At 36.6% G+C, this 26789-nt stretch overlaps 1 protein-coding gene across 7 annotated transcripts in view; it reads right to left on the reverse strand.

Annotated features, from left to right (window-relative positions):
- Nucleotides 1-571: 571 nt before the first annotated feature.
- Nucleotides 572-26789, reverse strand: part of ATP2B1 (ATPase plasma membrane Ca2+ transporting 1) — a 61748-nt gene continuing 35530 nt past the window's right edge. For 6 of the 7 annotated variants that reach the window (XM_077783554.1, XM_021528004.3, XM_021528003.2 and 3 more), the window contains exons 7-22: nt 25044-25082; nt 24541-24702; nt 22981-23195; nt 21455-21697; nt 18897-19138; nt 15980-16217; nt 14918-15097; nt 14742-14829; nt 14509-14615; nt 12836-13027; nt 12421-12634; nt 12084-12295; nt 10090-10197; nt 8083-8265; nt 7625-7778; nt 572-3488 (exon numbers count right to left, since the gene is read on the reverse strand). In XM_077783554.1, the coding sequence (XP_077639680.1) occupies nt 3463-3488; nt 7625-7778; nt 8083-8265; nt 10090-10197; nt 12084-12295; nt 12421-12634; nt 12836-13027; nt 14509-14615; nt 14742-14829; nt 14918-15097; nt 15980-16217; nt 18897-19138; nt 21455-21697; nt 22981-23195; nt 24541-24702; nt 25044-25082 (2603 nt within the window). In that variant the 3' untranslated portion in view covers nt 572-3462. The remainder of the gene's footprint in view (nt 3489-7624; nt 7779-8082; nt 8266-10089; nt 10198-12083; nt 12296-12420; nt 12635-12835; nt 13028-14508; nt 14616-14741; nt 14830-14917; nt 15098-15979; nt 16218-18896; nt 19139-21454; nt 21698-22980; nt 23196-24540; nt 24703-25043; nt 25083-26789) is intronic. The other variant, XM_021528011.3, reaches the window with a different exon arrangement.

The raw sequence follows: 26789 nt of genomic DNA on the forward strand, positions 1-26789 counted from the left end.
ACTTTCCAATACTCAGTATACACAAGTTATCCTTCCATGAATAGTACATTTTCTCGCTTACTTCCTTCAAAACACATTGCAAAATTTGCTGTTATTCTAAGAAAGCCTTCAAGTATGTTATTTCATATTTTTTGACTGCTTGTACTTGCTATTGACCCCTGCATTTACCCACTTGTTTCCATTATTCTCTCCAGACTACTCCATGATGCAGCATTTTCCTCTTCCTGTTAAGGCCAATATAGAAAAAAGAAAAAAAAAAAAAAAGAGTCCTCTAATATTAATTACCATTTTCAGCCTTCCTTCAGAGCCTAGATGAGGTGTTCTAACATATACACAGCTATAGTAGACATCCCACCCAGGAAACCACTCCAAACCCATTTTAAGCCACCCAGTCTAGAACTGAGTTTCTGTTCCAAGGCACTATTGCTCAACCATGTACACTATATATCATGACCTCTTGAAAGCAAATGAGCGTAAAATTGTAGCAAGAGCTGTTTTATATAACTGGCATGCATTTCAGGTTTAAATCACTACTGTACTGACATTCAAGAATTTCAGTCCCCATACAGACTGAGATGAACAGCACTTTTATTTATTTCAGTTACAAGAAGACAAGTAAACCTTACAACCGGAAAGGCAATGAAGGCCTCATGAGCCTAGTGAAAACCATTTCATAATCTACGCAATGTTATGATTTCTTGAGATCACAAAGAAAGCATACCCCCCTCTTAAACAACTTTTCCTTATTTCTGTAAGGATGTTTCCTGTAAGAACAGCACACTGATGTTAACAGAATCAAGAGGGACCAGCGATGTACAAAGCCTACATTCACCCTCCCACCCCCCACAAAAGGTTTAAGTGTAGATTTTATTCCAAAAAAGATTAACATGCAGTCATGATCACACCTAGAGAAGAGGGTAAAATTAAAGTCTGTTTTGAAATGAAGTCAAATCATTACTCATTAATGAAGTTAAATGAAGATACTTTTCCACATGGCAGTGTAATTCACAGATAAAGAAAACTCCCTTTAAGCCAGTGCTTATCTGACTTCCCTAGTAAAGAGAAAATAGCTTACATAAAAACTGACCGCCCCTACCAAGCACTCTAGATAAGAACTATGATGTAAGAAAAGTGCTAGAAACATGTGGGAGAAATTACTATACAAAGTGTCAAGTGCAACCCCCCCCCCCCCCCCCACCCTCAACCCCCTTGCCTAGAATTCAGTGTATTTACTGAAGTACAATAGAAAAGATGGAATTCAGGAGTGGTTGACAGTAGGATACAGTGCCACAGGTTGAACAATATCCACTAAAGGACAACCCCAAGCATGCATGTACCCCAACACAAGGGAAAGATGTGCTTGAGCTTCCCAATGTGCTCATTTCTGCAGATAGCTCCACTATTATCTCCTTCCTCATTACCAGCTTAATTCTTGCAGTCCTTTGTAGGGACCACTTAAAAAAAAAGTCCATAATTCTGGATTATTTGACAAAAAAATTAATTTGCTATTTTTAAGAACACAGAGCTGGAAAAAGAAAACCTTACAATTCATGTCTTCTGTTGTTCTTATAAGTAGTATTGGACCGAGAAAAAATGAGGAAGTGCCAGACCAAGTACTGTTTCATCATCCGCTGTCTGAACAATACAGTAGAGGCAGACCATAACTTCTTCAGTCAATCTCTAGTCGATCAGTTCTGGTGCATTTCACCTGTGCTTTATATGTCAGTTCTCAGTCTCCCTCACTTAAGCAGTCAGAAATACATTTATTACATGGTACTCACAGTAAGTCTCAGAATTTCAGGCAGACCTATTAATTCCCCAGGACTATCGTTTTGGCTCAGTGAAGACTTTTGAGTACCTTAACTTACATTCATTCTGGAGGCAGCCATCATGATTCCATTTACCCAAAGAGCTATTTGAAGTGGGGCTGTTACCATCTTGAAATTGCAGTTTAAAGGTAACCAGTAACACAAAAGAGTACCTTCTGTATTTGCAGTGAAGGAGCTGAGAGAAAAAAATCTGTAAGAAACCATTGCTGCAATTTTATTTTAACAAAAGGGCAGATTTATTCATGTTTACAAACAAGTTTCAAAAACAAAAAGGAGAACATGTATGCTACCCACTAACAACCTTTCAAAATGCCAACAGCCCTCATGCTGCATGAAGGATTCTATAGATTAGAAAAAAATCACAGTTCCACTCACAGTTCACCAAGACAGCACTAAACTAACATGATTAGACAAAAACAAAGGACTAAGATTCTGATGTATTTTGATTTAATCCATTTTGCCCGAGATAACAGAAATATTTCAAGCAAGTTCCATCACGTATTGATGTCCTGCATTAAACAATCCTACTAAGTTCTGAACAAAAGTTATTCATTAAGTTTCTCAAAATTTTTAAAAATTAAACAGTTGTTTCAAAACCATTAAGTAGTAAATGTATTTAAGAAACTAATTAGGACAGAGGCCATAACTTCATTAGAACACCACTGCTCATGTTTTTACAAAGCATTAGTGTTATCTATTTGGCTATTAGTAGTAGCAATTTATCTACAATATTTAACAAGGTAAATTGCAGGCAAAATTTAGTACAGTTTCAATAGAAACACCCTTTTCCTGAAAATACAGCAGTATTTGAAGGACTAGTTTTTTTGGTTTTTTTTTGTTTTTCGTCTTCTCTGCATCATTTATAAGGAAGCTTCCCATCTATGAACAGGAACAAAAAAGTATCTACAAACCTTGTAAACAGATCTGTATCATTTATAAACATAAATAATCCAAATTATTAACAGCCAACAGCAGAAATTAAAGTATCAATTCAATGATCCAGGGCCTCCTTGCCCTTCCCAGCTTTCCCCTCAGAAAAGGATCATGATAAACTAAAGCTCTGCTAACACACTCTTCAGGACCATTCTTAGTACAACAGATGATCCACAGGTCACTTATGCTGAGTTACTGTTTATCTGTCAGAGTTCATTATTACTCCCACCCCCAGAAAAGCACCCTCCAGTCTGGCAGAAAGCTTTTTTTTTAAAAAAATAAATCTACATTCGTACAAGTGTTTCTTCTGTTGAAGTCCAAGACAAGAATATCATCTTGTCCATCATAATGTGTGAAGAGACCCAGTTTCAACTTCTTTACAATGCAGCTAGTGTGTTAACATTCAGCTTACAATCAGAGTGATGTTTCCAAACTATGTAGTGGGCTCCCTGGGGATGAAGAGGTAGCAGACTTGTTCTTGTCTGTTGTAAGGTGAATTCCACTGTCAACCGCATTGTTATTTCTATTGGGAGAGGGAGGGGGACTAGAGTTGCGTTTTGTTGGAGCATCATCTTCAGCATCAGTATCATCAATTAGGGGAATATGAGGCTCGGAGTCTTCTATTCTAAACTCAGGATGCGTCATAAAATTGTGAATTGAACTTCGTGTCTCAGGTTTCTCCAGCCCCTCGTACAAGGAGCTACGAAATGCATTCACCACTCGGATCTGTAAACAAAATAACAATATTGTTAAAATGCTGCATATTTCCTGAGAACGGCATGGTTCTTATGAGTTTGAATCCACAAACAGCTAGACATGAGTGAATCAAATTTGTATGATGCAGTGGAACTTGCAATAAACTGTAAAAAATGAAGAGCATTTCAGTAGAGCACTGCCAGTCTACACAGTAGGAATAAAAATTGTGGAAGTACTGCAAAAAGCAGAAGGGCCCTAAAATTCAGACATGGCACTAGAATTGTTTAATTATTTAACACGGGCTAAGCATTTTTCAGAAGTGAGGCCGACAAATATTTACTTATTCAAAAATTAAATAAATCTCAATGAGTGTTTTATTGAATATTTGGGTGAGATTGGAGGGAGGGAAGGAGAGACTGAAAATAAGTTAGGGGATAAAGGGGTCACTAATTCTCATGCTAGGAATTAGGATGTCAACTGACTATGAAAAAGCCAAGCAAGTGTAAGCCAATGTCACAATGAACGAACATTTACAAAGTCATGCAAAAAAGGATACCGCTGTAACGGCTGTAAATATTCGAGTATATAGCCATTTACCACTCTAGAGAAAGCTCCTTAGTGAACAGTGCTTTGGAAACTTAAGACCAGAACTAGGAAATTGAATACTGTATTGTACAGCTTAGTAGCCAGGACAGGTTGTAACTTTGAAGAGACTACTTAAGTAGCGCCAAGTATGAGAAACGCAGGATGATCAGCCTTTGCACAAGTCTTCAATTTACATTGAATTCACGGACGCAGTTCCCAGGCTGAGGACTGTTTTGTGTCTTTTTCTTGTTTAATATTTTCTGAATCAGAAAGCTATGCTAACAGATTTCATAAATAAACCTTTCATAGTTAAATTAGATACAAAAGAAAGTACAGCTTTATTTTGCAAACTGTGCATGTCCAGGCTGACTTGAATTTAAGCTTCCCAAACTATTATTTGAATGATGAAACCAGCTGCCCACACCCCCCCTTTCTCCCATGCCTCGTGTTTCCCTGATCAACTAGGGAAATTGAGGATTCATTCTTGAACTGATAAAACAAGTAAGGTGAGGCAGAAGTCATTGACTCATTTATACAACACTTTTCCCAAAACAGTTTCCCCCTCCTGTTGACTCTTTATACAATTCTCAACATCCTAACCCTGAGCAAGTCTCCAGCAAAGCAGTGTGAAATAGTGTTAAATAGTAAGCAGCAGAGCAACTCTGTAGTAAACAAGAACTTGCTGTTACAAACAGCAAGTCAAATTTAAAGCTTTTTTTAGCACATCCAAGATGACTTGTTTCAAGCTGAGAAACACATCATGACTACAGCTTCCAGAGTTCCTCAAGAGAAAAAAATAAAGTGACTCCCAGGTGAAGGAATGAAGCTGGAAGGTCAAGCAGATCAAGAGCAGACACTAGAAAACAGCTAAGATACACCAGGGAAGTTTGCTGTAAACAGAGTAGGGCTCCCCAAAAGCAATATGTTAAATCAAATTGGTTATAAATGGAACCACTGCACATGATAAAGTCTCATGTCTCGACTGTGTACTTTGAAATCTAGAAATAGCATAGTTTCCCCACCTCTGCTCCCTCAGACCACTTGCATGAAGAATTTTACTCCAAAATGATCATGTCCCCATTTTTATACTGGAGGTACATGCTGGGCCCAATTAACCATGGAGGCAAGGGAAGAAGGCACAGGGAATAAGGGGAAACAGGGATGGGGCACATGATCAAGGGGAAGGACATAATTACCAGTAAGGGGAGGACAGAAAAGAGAGCAAATGTGCTGTAGAAAAGATTACAACAGCAGCTAGTACTTTACTGCTCTTTGCATGAAAAGAATTGAGCAGAATGTCAAGGAGATGATGCATTATACGAGGTTTAAATAAGTCCAGCCAGCTGCCGAAACTGGATTTACACTTACCAAGAAAATTAGCAGTGACAATACCAGAATGAAAGTTTGCAATGACTTTATTTGGCATGTTGTATCCCACTGTGCCATTTATGTGTCAAAATGAAATATGAATGTCTCATGGCACTGTTTGTTCATTGCTTACACATGAGAATTTAGAACATCAGCAGCAATGAAAAACAATTATAGCTTAAGAAGACAGCTGTAATTATCACAGAATATGTGCATACCCACAATAAAGGCTTGGTTCCCATGCAGAATGCATGCTATGCAAGTGGACTAGATACTACAACTACAGCAAGCCTGGGACCCTCAGAGTCCAGCCACAAAGGCAGAAATCAAACTTTCAGCACTTTAAAAGGGAAAATACAGTGTTTTGAAGGCTCTATTTTCAACAACTCAAGATAATTAAACTAGAGGCATAACTATAAATAATTCATGTAAGTGAAGTGCAAACAAGACAATTTGTTAAGTGTAATTCATACTGTCATCAGGCCTTCCTCATATTAGTACCAGAATAGCAAGGAATGCAGTTGGCACTCCAAATCCTCTTAACCAGATGGCTGCTTAAGAGTTGCAACCTTACTTCATAGGAACTATTTTCCAACAAGCAGCTCTAAAAAAGAGACAATAACACATCTGCTTCCTGTTAATCTACATGAGTTCTCAGAAGCTGTTCTTCTGGAGGGTGTAGCAGAAGGCTGCAATGGTGAGGATAAAAAACTAGTTCTCTGCTATGGTAGCTCTGTATCTGCATTGGTCATTTGATGCAATGAGATGCTGCAGTGCCCAGTAGATTCTGCTCAAATAGCAGCATGGAATGACATTGCTCTCTAGAGAATTCTGAATGTCTAATTAATGTTCTGGAGTGTAGTTAGGGATACAGGTTACTAATTAGCATTTTAACTAGGAGATGCAATCCTGTGCATCTTTAAGTGTTAAATCTACTTTTCATTTTGTGTTCTTGAGGCATGCAAATTTGTGAGTTGAGCTTCTCAGCACTACTGCTAGGTAGGGAAATACCTGTCTTGCCACTGGAGAATAAATACAGAGGTAAATACTTGTGCAAGCTCACACGTGAACTCTGGCCAAGCCCAAAAATAATTAATTAGAAAAAAAAAAAGTCTGAAGATTTCACCATTTCACTTAAGACAGCTCCTGAAATTAAGGGTCTTCATCCATCTGGCAATCTGAAAGTTTAAGCAGGGAGGGGAAGGGGGAGAAGAAGCCCTCTCAGAGTTATTTTAAAAAACCAGTAATTTAACCTGTCTCTAGGAAGTTAGAGAAGAAAGTTAAACATGTATTAAGATGGAAAACTGAACAAAGATACTGGCTATCAGTATTCAACTACAGCTACTAAGCATCTTCTGGCTCCAGAGTTTAGGCCTACATCCAAGAGTAAATAAATCTCCAGCCTCTACAGAGAGGAAGGCTGAAACTGAAATGCCGCTTAGAGCACAAGATAGAGACAGTAGAATTGAGATGAGACAAACTTCACTTTCACTGATGGCTTATGAACTGCTCCCAGAAGAACCTAGAGAGAAAAAGAATCCTTCAGATTTGAATTAAAGTTTTGCCATTTAATGCTTAATTTTTTTTCCTTTTTATATAGCTAATTCATATTTCTTCTGACTTGTATGCATTTTAGAAGCCTTGTTTCGCCTCCTGAATCCTGATGTTGAAAAAGTTGTTATTCAGTAAATAAGGTCCAATGAAAACAGAGATTCATAAAGTTCCTTACAGGCTACAAAGAAAATGCATTTAGTGCTCCATGTTCTAACAATATTCATATCTTCAAATACCATTTGCTTCCAAATCAGCTTGCTTACTTAAGCATTGTTTGTGCTGCAGTACAAGAGATCTATTTTTGTTGACCTGGGTCCATGATTATACAGTATATTCATTTATTCAATGGAAGTCATCCTAAGAGGCATATACTCGAAAATTTACAACAGTTTTCCCTTTTTGTCTTAAAAATCCCTCTGTACACGAATGGATGAAGGCACAGGATGTGCAGGCTCACAGCTTTCACATTAAAGTCTTTTGTTGAAACTGTTCCACCTGTTCTCAGCCCTCTAAGAAAAAAAAGTCTTGAGGACTCCACTTTGTGGAAGAGCTCTATAAAAGCCTGAACGATGATTTTAAGTACTAAGGAGAAAATGAGAAACGTTAGGTATGTGAATTAGGAAATGTTAATTTCATGCACTTTAGGAACACACACTCACACCCCACAGTAGTAGAAGCAGTAGTAGAGGAAAACACTACATGTGTAGGGGTAGAAATATTTGTTACATCATGGTGCTGGCTGGCGATGGAGGGTTGCCGCCTTAGAGCCCCCTGAATGGTACTTCCACTCTGGAAAGCATTCACTACATCCATCTGCAAGGAATCAGAGATTGTGACAGCTTGCTCAGCAAGAGAGAGAGAGAACAAGAGAAAGGACCATCCCATCTATAACACACAAAAAGTAAAGAAAAAAAGGCACTTTTTAAAAACAGAGCAGATACACAGGCAAGAGTTGCATTTAAAGCTGAAGAAAACAGAGGACCCTGAGAGATTACACATCCATCCATACCCCCCTTTTGACAGTCTCAATCACACCAGTTAGAACAGCCACCTTAGTAAAAAATGGAGAAATCTCCCTCATAACACCCATTGCATCCTACCTTTTTTAAGACCATACCTGAGTTTGTATCCTGTTTAAGCCCCTAAACCACAAAATCTGACCACGACGCAATTCTCTCTCAGCATGATCAATCTCCTCTACATCTTCTGCTAGCTCTTCTTCAGGAATCTCTTCCTTTTGTGTTCCATGACCAGCTTCTTTAAGGAATTTCAGTCGGCTGGTTGGAATTGTTGAAATCAACTAACAGTGGATGAAATACATAAATCAGGATTATTCTTTCTTAACAAAAAAAAGAGTAATACCAGTCTTAAGGCTTAACAGATATCCTGCATACAATTAGCAAAGTAAAAACTAGATTACATAGATAGGATGAGTGCATCAGTGTAAAACAATCACTCCAGCTGAATAGCTACAAAGCTGTGAATATACTTAGTACCTCAACCAAGGTGCAAAATTAAACTTGGACTACAAAACAGCCTTGCCAGAGACAAAGAATTCCACATTAACATTACATGACAATGCCAGGAAGGAGCAGTACTGAAGCTACAAAAGCCATTAATCCTGTAGATTGTTCTTGTATCTAGAGCTTTTAGAGTTTCATCAGTTTGATGAGCATGACGTGTCACCTCAAGTGGGACCTCCATCACCTAAAGTAACCACAATTAATTCAAGAAATACAGGAGAGACATTCACTCATTTGTGACCTGGGAGATATCAATCCATTTGCAAGGTGAATAATGTTTCTGGAATTGTATCTATCTCAAACTGTTACTTTGCTACTTGGTGTATAGCAATCTATATATCTTAAAGAAAAACTACATATGGTTAAGGGAGTCATTTTTGGTACATTATATCTAGCAGATTCAGATCAATTCCAAGATTGCGTTCCTTGATCATCACAAACCTAGAAGATCATTTCTGCAGCTGCAGAGGAAAAAAATCTGCTCCAAAAGCAACATAAGCAGCCCTTTATGCTGAAACTGCTACTATGAATGCTCCCAACTCACACTTCAGTTTCTATTATTCTAAGAAAATTAAAGCTCTTTGACTTTAATGAGATGCTAGAGCAGCATGAATGGCAGTAGAGAAGCTTTGCCCTTGCAAGATACTTTGGGTCAAAGGTATTTCAAGCCATCTCGATTCTCTTCTAGGAATCACCTCAGAGTGACTCTATTTGATTTTTTTAAATAATTAATTTTCCAAAGAATCTTGTTAAAAAGCTTAGTCACTTTTAGAACATATGTCTATGTATGTATTTACAACTAAAATTCATCCTACCAATTTTATGGTGCAACACGAAGTGTCTTTTACTTAGTGGAAGGAAAGAAACTGTAATGGAAAACTCTTCATGTGGTATGAAAAGTTTAGACAACTATGTCATTAAATAATAGAAAACTCTGTAGCTCTAAAGTTTCACGTAAATAAGCTTGCTGCTTACAAGCACTGTTGTGCATGCAATAGTAATGACACTCAGGGGGGAGGGGAAAGGAAATAAAAGTCCAAATGTAATGGCTTACTACTAGGTGGGAAGACTTTTCAATTATGCCACAATTATGCAAGTAAAGATTAAAGAGAAAGTTGGTTTGAGTTTGCTGCATTTCTAGCTACTCCAGGAAATTTTTAAATCAAGAAAATACTGCCTAATTTAGCAATTTTGATTTTTCAAGAAAATCATTAAGCACCAAGTTAAATATATTTTAACATTAGCATGTTCATTGCATTTTGTATTTTTACCACATTTTCTAGTGCTCATATTTGGCTGAAGATAATTTAATATTTAAAAGGCAACTACAGCAGCTTCCAGTTAAAAATTGCTAAACAAACCAGCCACAGGATCTAGTCACAAAATGTTAATAGTTGACCCACTCTGAGGAAGGAATATTCAACTAAAGACTTTCTATATCTATTGAACAAGTAAATTGTAATTAATATTTACTGTTAGTCTTCATATATTCATACAGTCCACCTGAAATATCTGAATTCTAAAGACAGTGTGTTTGCTTTTTCCATTTAAAGTATACTGTTGCAAGTAGAAATTCGGCATTTTGAAAAATCCTAGTTTACCTGGCCCCAAAGTAGTGTGCCCATGCCCAGGAAAATGGACCACAGCCACTGTTCAATTGAGAGTTCTGAGCAACTGAAAGGCTTTCCACCAAACTGCACAATAATTATCTGTGAAGGAAAACATGATTAAACTTGTATCAGTGACCTGTTACTAGAAAATTCCCTAATGCTTTAAGATCACAACCGACAGCTCTGCAAGTGAACATGGGACTTCCCATCTTGTTAAGCATATTTTTTCACTGTCTCAGCAGTTCGAGCCAGTTTCCAAACCTATGCCATTCTTCTGCTTTTCAGCATTCCAAGAACTACCCATTCATTCTTCAGATGTCACACTCATGAAAATTTGCTGACTCCTCAATTTTGCTTGCCACGTTTTTCCCTTTATTTCACAATTACAGCATGTATTTGATCCTACAAATATATAGTGATTACTTTTGCTATGAACACCCATCTTGGAACTAGATCCAAGATTCATAAATTCATAGATTCATAAGACATGAAATATCTCAGAAGTAATTCTACAGGATATTACTATTTATCACATCAGTGTTAAATATCAGACTTTAAATCACCACATGTAGTAAATCTTAGGGGAAGGGGAAAGAGTTCTCAAAAGCTAAAATTAAATGAGATCCTACTGCCTTAGCTATTACAACAAGCTGTACAGGCCCTAATGAGCAAGGTATCCCTCTGCATAGGAATTATATGCATGAAAGTCTGCCCTGGAGAATCAACAATTCAAAGCAGCAGGGCAGCTATGAAAAGGAGACAGTCTTGACCATTAAGTAGGACACCTGACAGCTGAAAAAGCAAAGAGAATCTTCTGTTATTAACTCCAAATTAAATACTGAGATAACAAATCAGGAGGTGGGAAAGCATTCAGTCTGCCAAATTTATAAAGGGAACACAGTGGCAGTCAGGAGTAACTTCTCAATGTTTGGCTTAGTTGCACAACAACAGTCAATCTGCTGCATTCGTAACCCCAAAAATAAGAGCAGTTTCTGAAGAAGTGTCATCTCTAAAAGTCTAAACCTGAGAAAGTTCCCTGACTTAATGCAAAGCAGCAGTGCATACGTTTCCAATGCTTAAACTGATGTAACTTCAATCAATTTGATGTATTATCAACTCTAAGGAGAAGCTTAATATGTAGGTTATATGTCCCAAATAACTTAATGCAAAATGAAAATGGATTCTGAAATTAAATAGCATATTGATTTGTTTGTTATTTCTTATGACTAACTAAAGTGAAGGCTATTTAGAGGGTGAAAATATTTCTTGCAAACTATTTTTTTTTAGATTCATGTTTAAGTTGGTGTTTCTCAACACCAGCATGTGAATACAATCAACTGAAGATCATTTCATTTCCTTTGTTAATATGTAGTGAGTTAACTAACTAGCTTTTATGAGTTTCCCTATGTCTTGGAACAGAAGGCCCCTAGACATCTGGGGTTTTTTTCACTTAAAACAGTACTTCTACAATATATACCAGTAGGTATCACTGGTTCCTGCACCAGTAAGGTAAAAACTGATATTTAAATTTCTAAAGCTTATTCATGTCCTAATCTCATTAAGAACATAAAAGAAGTTGCTTTTTTTCTATAATTGTTTAAATGGATTCTCGTTCAGATACACAGGTAGATATTATAAGAAACATTTTATAGGAAAGATTTAGGGGCAAGGAAGAGGTGAATGAACAGATGACACATACAATTTCTTCATATTTTGCCAAGAGTTTAGAACACTAATATAAAATTGAAGATGTAGGAAATTCAAAAGTTAACTACAAATACAATATTCCAGCATTACCAGCTTCAAATAGGTTTGAAAATTCCATCAAGCTGCACTTACAACTTGCTTATTGTGTGCTTGACCCTGGAGGTTTTCAACATTGCAGAAATTGGATCTTAGGCACTAGTTGATTGGCATTTCCAAGGTAAGCAAGTACATCAGTGCACTAAACGCATTTTCTCCCCACCCTCCAATAATCTGCTTACCTGCACAACAAATGTCCCCAGCACAATAGAGCAGAAGATAGCGTTGTTAAAGATTCCTTCAAAAACATTTCTTTCACCATGAATCTTTCGGGCATTAATTTCATTAAAAAGCTGCATCATCACAAATGTATTAAATACTATAGTATAATGCTCTGAAGGAGGAGCATGCAGAGGTGCATTTCTTCCACTATCAATATCAAAAATTTTCTCACCTGTATATAAAAGACATTTATTAACAGCTTGATTAGTGTCTCTACACACACAGCAAAAAAAAAAGCTTTAAAAAACACCTCTCTACAACATTCAGAATAACTTGGTAAAGTCTCAGTATTCTTACCAGCAAACAGGAGCGTGAAGACCACTACAAGCTGGTAGAATGCATGACCCAAAATGTTCTTCATCATTGTACGAGAAATCAAAGGTTTGTTTCTACCATAAGGCTTCCGCAGCAGAAGAGCTTCAGTGGGTGGTTCTGTTGCCAGGGCAAGAGAAGCTAATGTGTCCATTATGAGATTTACCCACAGCATCTGCACGGCTTTAAGTGGAGAATCCTATAAAAATAGATACATAAACCCTCCAATAGAAGTGCAGAAACTACAGCTATTAAAGGCACCTATCAGACAATATCAGCATGTTTTGAAGAGCATTATGATTTTTGGACTACTGTTTAAGTGAAAATTTGAACTCAAGAATTCATCAATCATGACTCTTTCAACCTTTATTAGCTGAAACAATTCCCCACTGGTACGTACTTGTGTTATGCAGGCTCCTGTAAAAGCAACAATTACTGCTACTACATTGACAGTAAGTTGGAACTGAAGAAATTTGGAGATGCTGTCATAGACATTTCGTCCCCACATAACTGCTTTAACAATACTGGTGAAGTTGTCGTCTGTAAGGATAATATCAGAAGCTTCTTTAGCTACATCTGTTCCAGCAATACCCTGATAGAAAAAGAAAAACATGAAATATAACAGGATGCATTGACTTTTTATGACAACAGCTCTTACGTCATTTGGATGCACAACATCTGAAGGACTCCTTTAATGTAAGCATACAGAGGTGTATTGAAACAAGTTCTACTTGAAAGTCTTAGGAAAATGAAAACAAAGTAATGCTCTCTTTAAAATAAAGACCTTGATGTAAATTTGAGAGTTGACAGTAAAGACAATGTAAGTTCTCCCAAAGAAATGTCACTGAAACCTGTTCAAGCTGAAGGCCACCAGATGGTGCAGTGCTACAGTTCAAGCTCTGCCCTAATTATATTGTTGTATGGATTCCAGCAGCACAGTAGGATGGTAAACACTACCAAAAACCTTCTGCAGAAGGGCATTGGCATTGAACAGTAGACTATGTAATGCCATTGCATATGCATTGCAACATGACATTCTTAAATTTTAAGCACCTCTAGTCTCCTACAGTACCCAAACAGCTGTGTACTGCGTAATGATGCCTGAAGACACCTACTTAAAAAAAAAAAAAATCTTAATTTTTCTTTTAGCATTCAAAATCCACTAGCTCAATAGCAGATTTAATGATCCCTATTCTTGATATATTATTTTGTCAAGGAAATGAGTCACCTGCACAGCTATATGTACACCGTAAAAGGTACCTTTAGATATCATATGGTGTATTTTAAGTGCTATTTAGGTAAGCAGAGAAGATAGTTCCTTACACAGATGAACACAGACAGCAACTGCAGGAAACATTTAAAACAGATAAACAAATCTGCCCCTGACAGTAGTAACTACAGCAGCTATACAAAGATACTTGTTACAAGACTGTTACAGCCTAGAGAACATTTCATATGTAGCCGTCAAATTTTTAAGTTATGTTTTTGAAAAAAGCTCCTTGAGAATGATGTGAAATATCTTTCCCATTTCTTCTCTCAAGAGTACAATCTGAGTCAGTGCTTCTTTTTCTGCATGTGGTATAGGAAGAGAATGGTCTTCATTTTTTCATTCCTTTCAATTTTTTTTCAAGCTTTAAGACTACAGTGACCTGCCATGACCAAAGAGTACCTCTTACATTTAATACTGAGAAGGAATCCTGTGGCAAAAGGAAGCTTGAGGAATCTGTCTTACTCTGTGTCTTGAAAGAAAGCTGAAACCCACATACTTAAGGCACGAGTCTATGCAGGCTAAGCACTTAAAAGCCAAGACACTGGCAGCCATGTGAAAAGGCAGCTGAGAAAGCCATGTAATCTAACAAATCATCCAGACAAGTGCAGATCCTACACTATCATAAAATGTTATTGCTTCAATTGTACTCCAGATGTACAAGATATGGCCTCCAAAGTAATTTTGAACATCAACTGGCAGTCTCTTTCATTATCATCTCCCTGTTCATGAAACAAGGTTCTTTAATCTGAAGTGATTTGATAAGTCATTGATAAAATAATGAGGATGTAAAATAAAAATCCTACCATAGCAAATCCAACATCTGCTTTCTTCAAAGCTGGACCATCATTGGTACCATCACCAGTTACTGCTACAACTTGCCTCTGGTCAAAGACAGTGCTGTCAATTATACCTAAAATAAAATTACATACAAGTGTTACAGTTCTGAATAACAACACAGAAAAGACTTAACCTGAAAGAGAAGAAGCACAGGAAAAAAATCCAACTTTACTTCGAAGCTCAGAGAATTTTTACCCACCTTTTACTAGAGTGTGTTTGTCAGTGGGAGAAGATCTTGCAAGAACACGAAGCTTTGGCCAAATTTTATCTATTCGCTCTTGCTCTATCTGCAGGAAGAGCATTGGTTATATTTTACACACATAGGAGACTTAGACTATCTGTTGATCTACTTGATGAGAGAGTCAGTATTCTTACCTCGCCTTTTTCATTGCGTATTCTCCTGTTAAAGTCTTTGCCCTCTAAACACAGGAAGTCTTCACCGGGATTCAGAATACCACATTTCAATGCAATAGCACGAGCAGTGTTAATGTTATCACCAGTGACCATACGTACAGTTATGCCTGCACGCTGACACTTTTTTATTGCATCAGGTACCTGTAAAGAAGGGAAAAAACCCCACAGGCTGAGAGACGGTACATTAGTTAAATAAATGTAGACATGTGAGTGAAAGGAATGTTTATGGCTCAGTACAGGATACCTGTTATTTTAAAATGAAGACTGTAGTTATGGAACATTTACAAAAAAAAAATGAAGTAGAGTACCACAATTCTTCTCGTAACAGCCACACAAGCTGCGATTCTGGTAAAAGGCTTTGTGCCACTGCTATGTCTGTTCTCCTCCCTCCTGCAATTTTTCAAATACTGCAGTATTCAAAAGACCACAAAAATCCTCATGGCATATTAGTCTGTACTGAGTACTGGCATTTTATTTATGATTATGTGAAATAAACCACAGCTCATACTCCACTACTTCATCAATAACTTTTACTGTAAAGTGACAATAGTGCAGATCAGCCCAAATTTCCACGTGCATATGGTATAAAAGGTTTCCCTATTGAAAAACCTTACACCTCAAGACAAGCCATACTCCTTGCACTCAGTTCTCAGGTGACAAGCTCACCTCTCTCCACCCCCCATGAGAAGTGGGTAACAAGAACAATGGCTAATCTTATCCAAACCAAAAGTCCTAATACTCCAAGTGGTAAAAAAAATAACAAGTTGTTTCATTTACTGAGATCCTGCACAGTAAGTATCTTAAGTTATTAGTTTGTACAGAGCTTCAGCAATACAGCATAAGTGACATTAAGTAGTTTTAATCTGCTTTTATAGCTCCATTAACTTCCCCTTCAAGAAATTAGATTTTCATTTATTAACTATGCTTAAGGCATACAATTGCAGTTCAGTTCCTTGTACTCCACATGATGAAAAACATGAATCCCATGAAATAAAATCACTGCAGCTTTGCTGGTGACCCTACCTCAGGTCTCACAGGATCTTCAATCCCAACAACAGCAATGCATGTCAGCCCAGTAACAATATCATTTTCGTTGTCCCATTCTGGCTCAGGCTCCCCTGCTGGGAAGTCTCTGAATGCCAGGCAGATGGTTCTGAGACCTTCAGAAGCCATTGGCTCAATTACAGTTTTCACAATATCATCGCGGTCCCTAGGTCTAAATACCTTTGGTTCTCCATTAGCACTCAGTATTTTGAAGCACCTGGAAAGAAAAGTTTGAAGAGTTATCAAATTTTAACTAGAAATTCAGCTCACTGAGCTTATCAGTCAACTGCAATAAGTTTCTATAAGCTGTGTTTTTGCTAGACTCAAACACAAAAGCACAAAAAGCCAGTAGGGTATCTTTAAGGTAATCTTCTCCAAATGCACTTTACTCCTTCAGTTGAAAAACATACTTTCTGTAGAATGTTAAACTGAGCCTATCATCCTAGGATGAAAGTAATGCCCAACAAATTTCACATACAAACATCAGTCACCTCCCAGAAATATCCATTTCTCCACTGTATGTAAACAGACTGTTGTCTGCACTGGTTGAGTCAGGCAATCCAGTTTCAAGCTCACCAAAATAATCCCATCTTGTTAACAGCAATACAGTCTCAGAAATAAGTACACTTTCAGAACATGCATGCGCTGCTTGAGCAGCTGCAAGCACTAAACTTACAGCACTATAAGCAAACTGCTACCCTTAAGAACAAAAAAGTTTGCAGCCCTTCCCCTTCCCCCCAGTCTAAGTGCAGAGAATTCAGAGAGCATCTGGTATGTGAGGCAATGTGAAATATTAAATTAAAAACAAACATTGAAACTGATTTTTAAATGTTTGTATAGGAGACTAGATTCACCACTATGCACTCTAGCATTTCAATACATGCTCTCCTAGTTATGTTTCTTCATGCCAAAAATGCCACTGCTTTCATGGAGAGTATATATATTTCATTAATATTGATGCCATGAATATAACACTACCAATGATTTTGAACAAGAAATTAAATTTTTCTCCTATGTTCTTTGCAAAGTTTTGCCATAAAGTAACGCTATTATCCATTAGTTTTACAAATTAGTACTACTACAGCACCTGAAAAAAAAAGGAATTCAATACTTTCATTAAATATCAAGATCAGACCTTGCAGACCCGCAAATATGAGAAATGTTACACTCAAGTGTACAGGATTTAGGGAATTCCCTAAAAGTTTGTACCTAATACAGAAAATAAAAATGAAGCAGTCCCTTAGAGCTTCAAAATTCATATCATAACAGAAATTCAAAGTCTATGTGACTTTTCTGATTTTACTTATCTATTCAAATGTCATCAGTCACTAAGGATATCTAGAATTAGCTGCAATCATAAGGCTGGTGACAAATTCAAACATTCCAAAATGACTAAATACACATAAATAAATTCTATGCAAAACTGCACTGGAACTCACTTCAAATATTTGACTTAGTGATAAGGAAAGAAAAAAGAAAGTGCTCTACCTGAAAGCATTTCTGCATTTCTTCTACACTCATTAATGACTCATTTGTGTCTTATAAATGTTCATGTTTAAGTTTCAGTATTCAAGTGTAGTTACATATGCTATAATAGAGAAGGAGCAGCACAACTGACAAAACAGATTACAAGTACTGCATAGGAAGGAGCTTATGATGGCTAAATCCTTGTCCTATTCAGTCCATACTCTGAAGTAGTTTCCCACTTAGACACTATTCCTATAATATCCAAATCAGTCTAGGTTTTCTTGTTCTTTGCCAAATGCCCTTATTATTTATTTTATTATTTCAGTTACTAAGTCAACTACGTGAGTCTGGGATGGCTGAGTTCTAGCAACTTCTACAGTTCATTTGTCCAATATTATAAGCTACAAAAAGCTTCAAAAGGTGGAAGTAAGGTGAATATAGGCAGACCTATTCATTGATAAGGTTTGGCTTAAAATCTAGCTATGCAAAAACAAGTACAAATTTTAAGTTCCATATTAAGAGGAACAAGAGTCCTTTAAAGACTGACATTTTGCTCTGAGCACAAAAATTGAAGAGAAGGAAGAGTTAGTATTTTTTCTTTAGTACATTAGTACTTTCCTAGGCAATGCATTGGGGAGCTATTAACAAGCAAAAATGCAAATTTAACTCATTAATATAATCAGTTATGTGCTCCTCAGACTAGAAAGAGTTTGACCTCAGAACCAAAGTGGGCCTGGCTACCAAATGCTGTTCCCAGAGAACATGATGCATACATGTTTGACGCCTCTCCACACCTAGTTAAGAGTTACCACAGCTGTCTTCACATCTATAAAGGTTTGTCCCAGTGGTACCTAATCTCTCTCTAAGTCTAATCTTATCCTAATAAATCCTTTATAGGTGGGCAGATGGATAAGGAAGCAATTGCTTTGTCACATTAAAACCCCTCAAGTTGCTAGAACATTCAAGTTCAACCTCCTGTTAAAATTATCAACTTCAACATAAAGTTGCAAAGTCTAAGCAGTAATATGCTAAAAGTAATCACTTTTCAAAGGTACAAGCCCTTCCTGGAATTTACGCATATCAACTGATGGGACTTTACTATAAGGCAGGTGAGCATTTTGTTCAATCACACCTAAAAGTAAAATAGCTTAACTAAAGCATGAGACCATCTCATTTTGGTTTTTTGTTTTGAGGGGTAGGGTTGGGGTGTTTGAAGTAAAATAACTAAAGTGCTAATGGCCCATCTTACTGTAGAAAGTCAAACACCTTAAGGAAACACAAGGGTATAGGACTGCTGCACTTAACTGTGATTAGAGAAACAAAAATTTCACAGACTATGTCACAATGTTGTTTAGCATGTTAGTCTCTCCACCTATCACAACATTTAGTGAAAGTTAAAGTGCTGAATCACAGTAAGAGTTGTTCTTACTTTTTAAGAACTATCTCAGAGGCACCTTTACTGAATATCCGGAAACTGCCATCAGAGTTTTTCAACACAGTACTCATCGATTTTCTAACAGAGTTGAAGGTGTACACTTTATACAAATCCTCTTCTGGTATCTCATTTCTTACGTCCTGATAATCACGTTTTAAATCCAAGAGCAATCCCAGCAAGGCACATTCAGTTTTATTTCCAACATGACGTGGTAGGCCACCTTCTTTTTCAGGAGGCTGCAAGAACAGGAACCATCACTGATTAGGTTGACTTATAAACCACTGAAGCACAGCACTTAGAAAACAAGGAAGGACAAACTTAGTTCTGGGATGGGGAAGTTTTCTTTTTCAGTAATTACTTAATAAATTCCTATGAGTCATAATCCAAAGTTATACTGCTGCTTTTTAAAAGTACATTCTGTACCTATTTAGGATCTTTCAATCCTTCAGAAAACACCCATTAAGTTTGTATCAGTCCCAACATGACCTTTATAAAAGAAATTTTCTATTACTTTAAATATTTATCTGATCAATTGAGTGTAGACCCTGAACAATTGTTTTGGATTTTAGAAGTACAGATAAGTTCACATATACTGACTTCAGCAAGATAAATGGCATTATTTCTGCTGAATTAAAGCATTCTCTCCTGTAATAATTCGTCAATGACTTAGACTATGACCACATCACCTGTTAGCCTTCTTCTGAAAAAACTAAGTCTTTAAGCTTCTTAAGTCTCACTACAAGTTCTGTTTTCGAGGCCATGGCCTATTTAACTGGAAAGAATTCAGAAACAAGTTTCCAATCCTTTAATACCAGAAAAAGTTTCTTATCTCAACATGTGTGATATGCACATATTAATCCTATAAGGAGTATTTTTCTCAAAATATTTTAGCTTCTATACATGTAACACTACAGTGTTTTGTGCAGCAAAAAAGGGATGAGCACTTAATCTGACATATCTCAGGTGGCTAGAACTGAACTACATTAATCATAAGTCAGTGGTCCATTTTCATTGTTTATAGCTGCAAGATTTTGAATTTGACTGTACTGAATACTCACACTTAGAAAATACTCACTTTAATATGCAGTTTAAGACATCCAATTCTGGGTGCCCCAGTATGAGAGATATCAACATCCAGCTGTAAGTGCATCCACGGCACACAAAGATAATAAGGAGACTCAAGCACCTGACATATGAGGATGAGCTGAAAGGGCTGGAACTGTTCAGTTGGGAGAAGACAATGCTCTGGGAGAGAAACTTTTTGTTCTACATTGAATGCCTGAATAAGGCAGGTGGTTGGAACAATGGTAAGGACTGTCTAGCCAGACCTTCCTACTGCTACCCAGTGAGAGGACAACAGGCAATGGATAGAAACTGAAGATTTTGAAACTCCATTCTAAGATAAGGAAACGTCTTTTACTCTGAGGGTGATACAATACATGATCAAGCTGCCCAAAAGGTTGCAAAGTCTCCACCCTCTGAGATTCTTCAATCCTGAGTGAGTGTCCTGAGCAATGTGCTCTGCCTGACTCCACATTGATCAGGAGGAGTTGATTCCACATTGATCAGAGGTTCTCTCAAGAGGTCCCTTTCAGCCCTCTGGTTCTGTAAAGCAGCTTAACTCTACTGCAGTGGATGTAATTCAGTTAAAATTGTAGTAATAAGGGACTTGGTCAGCTTACATACAGCTACGTTGTTCTTGATTTAGAAAGAGCTTTAGAAAACAGACTGTGAAACTCTTGCTGTAACTCATTGTAGAATTTCCATATTGTTTCAGAGAAATCAGTGCTGTCAACTTTATGTGCTGCCTCAAGTACTGCTATTGTGGAAAGTCTTGCAGATGTATCATTTTTATTGGCTGATAAGTAGCTTTTGAACCGAGTTTTCACTGTTATTTGTGTACAAAGCATCCAAAGTGGAGGCTTCTACAAAACCTTGAAATGCTACTTCAATTACTAAATGCTACTTATTTTTATTGCCTGAAGAATGTAAGTTAAACAACATGTTGGAATAACTACAGCAAGGAAGCTGTGTAACAGTCCATTAGTCTTTCATTTAAAAACATTTTGTAAATTTCAAACAAGATTTTGGCAAATACGTTACAATTCTAAAGTTTACAAACTTACACAGCAGTATCTGGAATAAAAATCCATTAAAATCCTTACCAGTAGTTATATTTTTCATTATATTTTATTTAATGCATTATTCTTAAATATGAATTTGAGTTAATTTTAACACAAATTTCAGTAGCACTCAAATCCAGGCAAAACACTCTTTAAGTGGGGTAAACAGTCCCACTTATAAAAACAAATAACTGAACTTGAAAGGAAATTATCTTGGAATTTTATCTTTGAATGATCAGTTCAAACTGAAATAAGCTATTTTTCCCATTCAGTTTCAAATGAATGGCTGAGCAATTTACAGCAGGTACAAAATACCTTACCATGCACTGTACCACATATTTACACCAAAATTTCCTGTGGCCATCAGACAATTTGCATCTTTTGAGGAAGTTACTCTGTTATCTTGATGGAATGAAAAAATCCACTTACCAGTATTTTGGAAGTGTAAGCACAATTAACAGAAATTCCTGTCACAAGATAAGCCATAGTTTTCTCTGGAATAGCTTCTGGTTCTGGAATTTTTTTATAATGTTTTTCATTGATGTAGGCTTGGACCACTGTCATTCTGTTCATAGTCAATGTTCCAGTTTTATCTGAGCAAATAGCTGTTGCATTGCCCATAGTTTCACATGCATCCAGATGTCTCACCAAGTTATTATCTTTCATCATTTTCTAAGGAAATAAAAGCAGTTAACAGCAATCCATAACCATTACTTTACTTCAGAAATAATCATTTATGGGATCTAGTCTTACACAACACTTTCAGAAAACAGTCAATTAAGTCAACTGGCATATTTCAGAGGAAGAACTTGCAGCTGTCACTTTCTGTATAGATTCCTCCAAGTCCATTATGTCACAGTAAACCTCATTTTGAACAAGATACATAAATACAGTCTTAATCTCCTCTACCTGCATGTCACACTGACTATTAATACTATTCATCTCTTAGCAGCAAACAATATAATAATATTTAGAAACTGAGAAGCTTATAACCATATTTAGAAATTGAGAACAGGTGAAGTTTGAGCTTTACCAGATACAATGTTTAAAAAGTATTTCTGCTTATGAGAAAAGTCTATAATGTAACTTATTAGATCTATCTGAAGATCAGATAATACAGATTTCAAAGATCTTAGATTCAGACTTATAATCAAATACAAAGTGGGAACTTAATGTTTCAACTAAAATAGTGAGGATTACATGAGTAACATAGGTTAAATATCACTTTAAATTATTTCCCTAACAGACTTGTATAGTATTTTCACCTCTAAGAGGAAGCTGAATTGCAAATTATACAATAAGGCCACTACTAGTAAGTGCTGTAAGTTATGAATTTAGAACACAGCCTAAGCACCTACCATCTTTACAATTAGATTTTAGATAAGTAATCAGTCTCAGCATGCTGATGCAGTAAGAAAATTAAGAAAACACAGAGCTTAAGTTAAAAAACATGCTGCTTAGTAAGCAGAAAACAAACTATTCAGTCTTCAAAAAAAAATTAATCTGGAAGCTTTCATAGCAGTTGTTTAATGCATCAGCTAGGTACAAGTTTACACAAAGTTCAACTACAAACTGTAAGACATCTGTTTTTTAAGCAAATGCTACAATGCATATGGCATACTCCATATGCAATACTATATGCAATACTGAACCCATTCATCTTGTTCTGGTGGCAACAGGCTGGCAATGCTCACTGCTCGTCAGTGTGTATTCATTAAAAAATGAAGAAAAGTAGTGCAGAAGAATTCTTATGCAGTTCAGAAAACAAGAAAAGCTTCTTCCCAGTCTAACATATATATAATATATACATACATATATATATGTAATATATATAATATATATACATATATATGTAATATATATGTAATATATATATATATGCAGCATTTGCATTTAACAGCTGATGAATATGGCCACCTACCTTGAAAAAGTCTATTTGCCCTCTATCTACTTACCTTAACAGAGTAAGCCAGAGATATAGTGACTGCAAGTGGAAGACCTTCTGGTACCGCCACCACCAAGACTGTAACTCCAATAATGAAGAACTTCACAAAATACTGAATATAAATTGGGGTACATTCAGCAAGCCAAGGTCTCTTCTGAACCCAGAAGGTATCAATTACAAAATATAACACAAGGATAATGACTGTGATTGCAGACATCAACAAACCTTGTTAAAAAGAGAATAAACAGTTTTAAGAAAGTATCTCAAATATTTGGCAATCCAGACTGTAGATACATGCAAATACTTCTGCCCTTATACAAGCTAGATTAGAACTAAGGTTTCAAACAGGCAAGTCAAAACATGGAGGAAGTTCTCAGAGGTGTTCCAGCTTCCAATGCAAGTATTTCCTCATGCATTTCACCTAGAAATTCCTAGAAATCTTTTTTTCTCCAATTTAATTGAAAAGCATGGAGCTAATTAGTAACAGGACAGACCAATATGTAAAGTAAATTGACTAAGCAGAACAAGAAGTGAAAAAATTCAGGAGGTCTTCACCAATGTTATGCTGACTGATTCAGTAGAGTGCTTCGGTGCAGTTTCAAAGCAGGAGGACAGGAAAATCCATGCATGAAGTAGATGAGTATTAAGGCTGTGTGGGGAACTACAATGGGTCAAAAGGTACATGAAGGAAAACAACACTTCTTGGAAGATATTGGGAAATAAAAATCTTTGATGAGGACAGTAGTTTACAGTGCACATAAAATGGAATTTTTTAATCTCACTGAAAAATTAACATCACCATACACAATTGCCAAGTGTTACAGCTAAGAGTTTCATTGCTCCATTTCAGGCTGTAACTGTCTAATCATGAAAATGCTGAAGTCAGCCCTTCTTGAGCTGTGGGCTGGGCTACAAGTGTTCTTGAAATTCCTTCCAGCCTGAACCTTTCAACAATTTTACATGGACCAAGATAAATCCTGAAATATTTGAATTAAACAACTATGCACCAGATAATATAGCCTAAATTTTATACTTAACTTCACTGTTGTTTTAGCCTACTCTCAAGCAGCAACAGTCTACCAAATATTTTGACAAGGCAGCTGAATATTAGCTGATAAAAAAGTAGGAAGTCAATAAAAATGTTATGTATCAGCACAGTATATGTTAAGTGGAAAATTCTAAGCCTCTGAAAGCATAGCGATAATCTCGTTGACTGTACCACATTTTCCAGGCTTACAGTTCACTTAGTACATTGCTAAATGCTATATCTATCCTAAAAAGACCTTTTGTAGCATTTGTCCAATGTTATGAAGCTGGAATGTACCCTCCTAGAAGCTAGCACTTGAAAGCCTGACTCTATTTAACTAAGGAAAAATAAAAGCCATCCACATAACATAGTCTGAGAGGCCATCAGCATACTCAGGCACAGCAGCATACTTACATGCATTAGAATTTTGCACTTAAGTAGCCAGCCTTGAGTGGTTTGATTATTTTATCTCCTCACAAACTATGCATGGTCCAACATTTTTAAACATGACATCAACATAAGGAGAGTACTGAGAGATTGTACCTGCTTTGCCAATCTGAACTGCGAGCTTTGTGAGTTTGCCTTGGAGAACTGACTTTTCCTTCTTTGGCAAGTTTGCTTTTTTCTTGTCTTTCTCATCTCCATCTCCACCATCCTCACTCTTCAGTGGCTGCATTTCCATGGCTGCACCATCCTGAGCTTTAGCTAGAAGTTAGGATGAAAAAAAGTTTAGCCATTGGTGATTTTCCCAAATCAAGGATACCTAAAAATCTTAATATGCAGCTCCACTAAATATAATAGCACTGAGTATTATTTTGTATCCAGAGAAGACATAATATACATGAATGTTTAAATAAATGTATTGAGTATAGGTGATAGAATACCACGTTCAGTGAAGCATTTGTTTTGGGCAGATTCACTTATGCCATCTTTACATAAGCACTTTGGATATAAGCATTCAATAAGCATTTTTATAGGGAAGTCTGTATTCATCTACACTCTTAGAAAACAGATTTGCAAGAAAGAATCAGAGAACCTACATTTACCTTTGTTACGGTTTTCAACAGCTCCATCTTGCTTTTTACCTGTCAGAGAGGGGAAAAAGTTGTGTTTTAAGCTGGTTTGTGCATAATTCATTCTTTTTTTAATGTTTTTATATAGTAACTACATTACTCTGCTAAAACAGGAAACTGCATTAAAAAAAAAAAAAAGTAAAATATGTAAGTCAGCTCACAGAAACAACTCATGGCTCTTTTTGGACTTCACTTTTCCAATACAAGACTGCTGCAGTCTACCATGGTTAAGTTTGCACGAATTACTGATACTGACACTTGGCTTGTGAGGAAAGCTTCACAAAAGACCCTGACATGTTTTTCTAGGAAAGATATTTGTGACAATTAAGTGATTCTGGTGGCCTCCATCTTGCTGTGTTCTTCCAATACTTGCCACCAGTATCTGGCTACCTCTGTAAATAAACTGAAGAGTCTCACTTTGAGAAGCAGTGCTTTTGTACAATATTGCAGAAGCTACTGTGGTATAAAATATTCATAAATCCATAGCAAAGTTTAGTGGAGGTATGGCACTGGATTACTATTTACACAAACATAAGCAAAAATCTGTAGGCAATATACCATACATCACTGTGAGAATAGCTGAAGTTCATAATAAAATAACACTCCTACTTGTGATCAGAAATGGAGCTCAACAAAGAAGGACAGCTCAATAAAGAAGGACAGTGAAATAAAAGAATTTAAGAAGTGAAATATTAAAGGTTGGAAGACTAACACATCATGTGTTTTGGGGGGCTTAGAAAGTGACAAACTTTATTTCTAAGTAGAGGAAGCAAGGGTTATAATTACTGTTTGTGATAACCTAAAATAAAAGCATAAAATTGAGAAACTTAGAACAAAACCCAAACATTTTCAGTATTACTGCTAATTCACCAAGTCTTTGGTCTTAGGTTATGTAGACTGAAATTTACAAGAGTACACAGGTAGAAGAAAATCAAGTTGTCAAGCATCCTGTCTGGCATAACATTTAATACCTCCACTACACTATTACTGTAGACACAGTCTGATTTCTATACATAAGATTCCTCCTAGTGTTCTCACAACAGCTGAACAGAAAAAAAACCCCACCATATTCACTTTCTCCAGAAGATGCCACCTCAGACTTCTTAAGAACTTATCATTGTTTCCTGATTTTGTATTTGTTCTCCCCCACTTCCCCACTTCCTCTTTCAAGAACGAAGTTCTACATTTGAGTTACTTGTAACTCCTTGTACATACATTTGCTTTCACTCTGAACCATGCCATGCAAAGCCAGCTAAATATAGTCCCTTTAATCTCCTTAACATTCACAGGGAAGTTAATTTAGTTTAACCTGAGTTTTGTGAAGGAGAATCTTATTAGGCACCTAACTTAAGGGAAAGAGGAACATATCTATCTTGGGAGACAAAAAACCCCACAGTGCTTGTGTCCATAGAGACACCTAAACACTACTTGTCAAAGAGACTTCTGCTTTTAGAATGATAAACACTGGCAGAATATTAATAAAAACTATAATCCACGGCGTATCTCCTGTAGCAACTGGTACTGTTATTTGTTTAATTCTCCTTCCTCTGTAGGGGAAGAGCACACGACGGCAACTGTTTCACACTAACGACTGCAAGTGTTGCAGGTCAGCTTTTACTTTTCGCTGTCATGCTGGAGCTTGAAACTAACTTGGAACGTTCAATTCTTCTTGTAACAGTTTTTTTTTTTTTTACTTGTAAAGAAACTCGCTACTTTTTT

Source organism: Lonchura striata, chromosome 5 (genome assembly GCF_046129695.1).
Source record: "Lonchura striata isolate bLonStr1 chromosome 5, bLonStr1.mat, whole genome shotgun sequence".
In the NCBI taxonomy this organism is placed as follows: domain Eukaryota; kingdom Metazoa; phylum Chordata; class Aves; order Passeriformes; family Estrildidae; genus Lonchura; species Lonchura striata.